The 5,099-nt window shown below is 37.9% G+C and overlaps 2 protein-coding genes across 7 annotated transcripts in view; one reads left to right on the top strand and one right to left on the bottom strand.

Moving 5' to 3' along the window:
- Nucleotides 1-299: 299 nt before the first annotated feature.
- On the bottom strand, nt 300-2,081 carry LOC111491340 (arogenate dehydratase/prephenate dehydratase 6, chloroplastic-like). Its single transcript, XM_023140230.1, has one exon. The coding sequence runs from the start codon at nt 1,996-1,998 to the stop codon at nt 706-708; it is 1,293 nt and encodes a 430-aa protein (XP_022995998.1). The 5' UTR covers nt 1,999-2,081; the 3' UTR covers nt 300-705.
- Nucleotides 2,082-4,255: 2,174 nt separating this feature from the next.
- Nucleotides 4,256-5,099, top strand: part of LOC111491339 (probable 2-carboxy-D-arabinitol-1-phosphatase) — a 7,987-nt gene continuing 7,143 nt past the window's right edge. For all 6 annotated transcript variants that reach the window (XR_002719697.1, XR_002719698.1, XM_023140226.1 and 3 more), the window contains exons 1-2: nt 4,256-4,670; nt 4,960-5,065. Coding sequence is in view for 4 of the 6 variants with exons in the window: in XM_023140226.1 (XP_022995994.1) it covers nt 4,288-4,670; nt 4,960-5,065 (489 nt within the window). In the remaining 2 variants the exon portion in view is untranslated. The remainder of the gene's footprint in view (nt 4,671-4,959; nt 5,066-5,099) is intronic.

Below are 5,099 nucleotides of genomic sequence, written 5' to 3'. Positions count from 1 at the left end.
CCCCCCCCCCCCCCCCCTTTTTCTCTCTCCATCAATCAATAAAATATTTATATTTTTATGAATAAAATATTTCAATTCATTGCATTATCTCATTAAAGTTTGAAATTCGTTTTAGTAAGTTTATATGTGCATTAAGAATTAACGAAAAATGTAGAGATAATTGGAGCTGAAGTCAAATTTAAAAAATTAATCAAAATTCAATTGAAAAATGTTTAATTTTTTTAATGACAAATTTTCTAACAGAAATTAATAAGAACAAAATTGAAAACAACAGCTCAATCCACTGAACATATTGATTAAAACATTTATTTTTCTCGAAAATAAATATAAATGTAGGGAAAAATGTTTGTGGGAGCCCCAATAATAACAAGCCACAAGATAACATGATCCAGAATTCGGGAACCATACAACCGTACGGATGAAACGCTGCCATGAACGTCGTTTAATCATTCCAGCCACATGACATGCATACATACATTGAATATATTATATATTTTTTTTACATTTACCAACCTCTCGTGACCCACCGTCGCCGCCTTGCGCTACCAACCGCGCCGCCGTGACTTTTTGACCACCTCTACGACGGCTCACAGTGAAACGAAAATATGGAAAAGGAACACAAAATAGAAGGGTGATTTTGGGAATTTTTTTCCCTCCACCAGACGTTCTTCAATGGAAAAACTCGATCGCCGATGTGTGATTGTGCTAGTGTCTGCCGGAAGGGGACCAAGGAGTCATGTCCATTGGATAGCTTCCCAAGACTCGGAGGAAGGATGTGAACTCCTGGACTTCTGCTAGAGCGTTTTGTGCCCTAGTTTCGGCCATGGAGGCTTCGAAATCGACGTAGAACATGTACTCGAAGTGCTTCGCTGTTCCGACGTTGGCGTCGTCGACGAGGCGAATAGGGCAATTTCTGTGCGGCCTGGATTCGATCTTCGTCAAGCTGATGTTGCGGAAGGCGAAAGCGGAGAGTACCTTGAATAGCGCGGATGTTCCTTTATCGTGAGCGAACACGATGCTGGTTTTGAACGGTCGATCTGTACGGGGAATAATCGGATCTCGGGCTAACATAACAAATCGGGTCACGTTATTCGAATCGTCCTGAATACCGTCTGCTATGACCTGGAGGCCGTACAGTTCTGCGGCGCGTGCGCTCGCTATCGCCGCTGTATCAAGGAGGTTGTTCGCCGCAATGTACTCCGCCGCGCCGGCGGTATCGTCGACAGCCTCACGAGTGACATTGAGCCCTAACTTCGTCAAAGTGAGTTCGCACTGCGCTAGGGCTTGGGGATGCGAAATCACTCGATTCAAGTACTCTTTTCGGACTCCTGGAAGGGCCAGAAGGCAGTGGTGAACCGGTAATTGAACCTCGCCGACTATGTGAAGCCGATGGCGGAGCAGGAGATCATAATTCCTGTGGATCGAACCGCCGAGAGAGTTTTCAACCGGTAAAACCGCTCGATCGGCGATCCACAGCTCCACCGCTTGAAAAGCCACCTCAAATTGATCGCAGGGAATGGCATCGCAATTAGGATACGCCTTTCCGGCAGCAGCTTCAGAATAGGCTCCCGGAACGCCTTGGTACGCCACACGGAGCTTCTCGCCGTGCATCGGAGCCGGAGAGAAGTCAGTAATCGTGAGCGGCTTAGGTTGCAGCTTGGTTATATTATAAGCATCTGAAATTTTCCCAATCCGAACCAGATTAAGATTCTCAACATTCGTCTTGTGGCCATTGACCGATGCAACATGGCCGGCACCGCCTCCTCCAGCAGATAAATCTCCAGATTGCTGTTGAGAAACGACGTTGCTAGCAAGGATGGCGCAGGAGCTTTGCCAATCAGCTCGGGAGAGACCAACACCATTCTGAGCGCTGAAAGATTCAGGTCCATGGACACATTGAACGGTGAAGAAGTGGACCGGCAGAAGGCGAGGAAAGGAACGTCGGTGGTGGAAGGTACGGAAAGCCGGCACCGGAGAATAAGGACTGAAAGCCTGCATAATTAATGGAGAGAAAAAAAGTAGAAAGAAGAAGACCCAGCTTGGTGTTCACTTGAGAAAGGGAACCTCAAGCTGAGAAACCAAAAGAAACAATCACCAAGTATATATATCAAGAGAAAAAAGTGTTGGAATTGACGAATTGTTTCTTAAAAATTAAATAAATAATTAAAAAATAGAAAATTGCTATTCATTAATTAATTTTCGTATTGGCGAAGAGCAGATGAAATGGCTCACCTGAATCGAACGAGTTCAGAGCCAGCTTGGGACCAGCCGCTTCGTCTCCGCCTTCGCGGGCCATTATTACAGAGCTTCTTAACCTAACCCTCTAAGAAAACGGCCCCAAGAAAAAGAGTTTCGAGGGAGACAGGTCAGCCAATGGCGAGTCACTCAAGCCAACTGGGCATGCCTTCAATATAAATATTTTTTATAACCTTTTATTTATTTATTTATTTATTTTGCAATCAATATCTATCAAAATAGGGGTTTTTTGGTAAATCACAACAAATTTATTTCTACTCTCGTAAAATTAATTCGAAAAATTATTTAAACATCATTTATAATATATTCATATGAACAATTATTATGCATTAATGGTTATAATGTGTACTATAATTTTATTTAAAAATTGATTTAAATACTAAATTGCACACGTTCACATTTAACCGTATCTACAAGGTGACTTATTGAATATTTTATATTACTAAAAAAAATATATATATAAAAAATAATGTATTTTTGTACGAGGATAATGATCATAACAGATTACGTAATAATTTCAATATATTTTTCTTGTCGTGATTGTGTGTTGGTAGGGAGTAGGTATTTCTTTCCTTAGAGCGTGTTTAATTTAAATATTTGATTAATTCGACCATTAGATCATATTTTAAAAGTTAAATTAGCGAATAATTTAATGAAAAAAAATCTAGATGTTAAAAAAAATAATAATAATAGAAACATATATGTGAAGGTGAAAGATAATGTGATGTCATATGGGGGCGTGTTAGTTGTGAGTTGTGATTGTGGTGGCGTTGGAGGAGGGAAGCGTCGACAAAGGGAGATAAGCGGTAGCTACGGCGTCGTTTTGATCCAACGATTCACAAGGCTCCACGTCACTTCTTCAACTACCACAAATTGCCATACCTACCCCCTCCCTCACCTACCCATCGTTCTTCCTCTCTCACCCATCATTAAAATAATTGAATTCTTCGTTACTAAAATAAGTTTCCAAAAAATCATTAATATTTAAATTTTAAGAAATTATGTCGACATTATATTATATTATATATTTTTTAATGGTATGGATTTATTATGATGCTGTGCATTTGTTTAATATAAATTATATAAAAAAATCATTTAAAATAAACATTTTAAAGATGTATATATAAAAATAAAAAAATAAATAAAAAATTACAAACTCAAACGCAAAAATAAATGAAAAGTTTATGTGGATAGAAAATAAATAGAAAGTAGGGACATAAATGGAACCCAATATGCCTCTAAACATCTCTGAAACAAGATGCCTATAAAAATTAGGTTATATTATAAATTTGGAATTAAATATGATTACTTAGAATCTATCAAATTATACAAACTATTTATAAAAAAAATTTAATCTAATTTCTCTCTCTCTCTCTCTCTCTCTCTAGATATATATATATATATATTTTATCTTTTCTAGAACACTTCTTCTCCCACAGATAATTTTTACCATTGGCTAAATCAATTTTGACTAATATAATATATTCTAATCTTATAAAAAATTAAATGTTTTAGTGGTAGGGAAATAAAATATATATTTTTCATTTTACGAGAAATGATTGTTGGATGGAAGTCCTACATCGACTAATTTAGAGCTTATACTCAAAGTGAATAATATCATATTAGTGTAAAGTCGTATTCATCTAACATGGTATCAGAGTCTTGATTAAAGGGAGACGAGGCTAATTTAAAGAATGATAATGATTTTTTTTATTTATGGTAGATTTTATTTTAAGAACTAAAAAAAAAAAAAAAAACAATTTAAATAATAAAGATTTCCCGCCCCATAATATATAATATATGTTACGAATAATATTAAAAAATGCTTAATAAATCTTCAATTAAGAGATGTGGATAGTAATATATTCACAGCCATACAAAAATTGAAATTACTGAAATAATAATAATAATAATAATAATAATAATAATCATAATAATAATGAAATAAAAAAAACAAAATAAAAAATAAAAAAGGAGTGGCGCGAAACTGCAACGCACGGGAAGCGGAAAGACGAATTAGGAAAGTCCCCGATGTTCTCTCTTAATCTTACCCCTACAGCCCATCACTCGTACTTCTCCCTCCCCCAGAAAAGGTTCGGCTGCTTTCCGGCGAGGTTTCCGATCGGTTCCTTCACTGTTCGATCGTCATCCAGTCTTCAGGAGGTTGAGAAGTTTACAGAGTCATCGGCTGAAGGGAAGGATCTCAATTCGGAGCTCTACGCTTCGGTTCCGTTGCCTCCGATCAAGACTTCAAAGAGAGTGGTTCTGGTTAGGCATGGACAGAGCACGTGGAATGCGGAAGGTAGAATTCAAGGAAGCTCCAATTTCTCTGTTCTCACTAAGAAAGGCGACGCTCAGGCAGAGACCTCCCGCCAAATGCTCTTCGATGATGCATTTGATGTTTGCTTCAGCAGGTTTCCTATATTTTTAGTTCCATTTCGCTTCATTACTAAGCGATGGCGAATTTCGGAAGTGATTTCATCTCTATCAAAACAAAGTTTGTTCAGCACTATTTGCGTCTATTGCATGAACTGACCTAATATTTGCTTCATTACTTAAAACATGGCATTGTCTAGACATGGAATTTACCAACAGTGAACAGGTGCAGTTGATTATGGGTATTAATGGACGTTTTTCATTAAGGAATGCATACTGTAATTTTAACTCCTTGTCTAGCTTGACTGAGATGAATTATGCTTCCAGCCCCCTAGTGCGATCAAAGAGAACTGCGGAAATCATATGGGGTGATCGCGAGGAGGCGATACTTACGGATTCTGAACTGAGGGAGATAGATTTGTATTCATTTCAAGTAAGATCCCTTTCATTACCCTTGGGGGGGGGGG

Source organism: Cucurbita maxima, unplaced genomic scaffold (genome assembly GCF_002738345.1).
Source record: "Cucurbita maxima cultivar Rimu unplaced genomic scaffold, Cmax_1.0 Cma_Scf00016, whole genome shotgun sequence".
In the NCBI taxonomy this organism is placed as follows: Eukaryota; Viridiplantae; Streptophyta; class Magnoliopsida; order Cucurbitales; family Cucurbitaceae; genus Cucurbita; species Cucurbita maxima.
This window is presented reverse-complemented; position numbering and strand designations above follow the sequence as displayed.

Bases quoted from the DNA above. Each gene is read 5' to 3' on its own strand.
- LOC111491340 (XM_023140230.1), bottom strand. From the start codon at position 1,998: ATGCAGGCTTTCAGTCCTTATTCTCCGGTGCCGGCTTTCCGTACCTTC.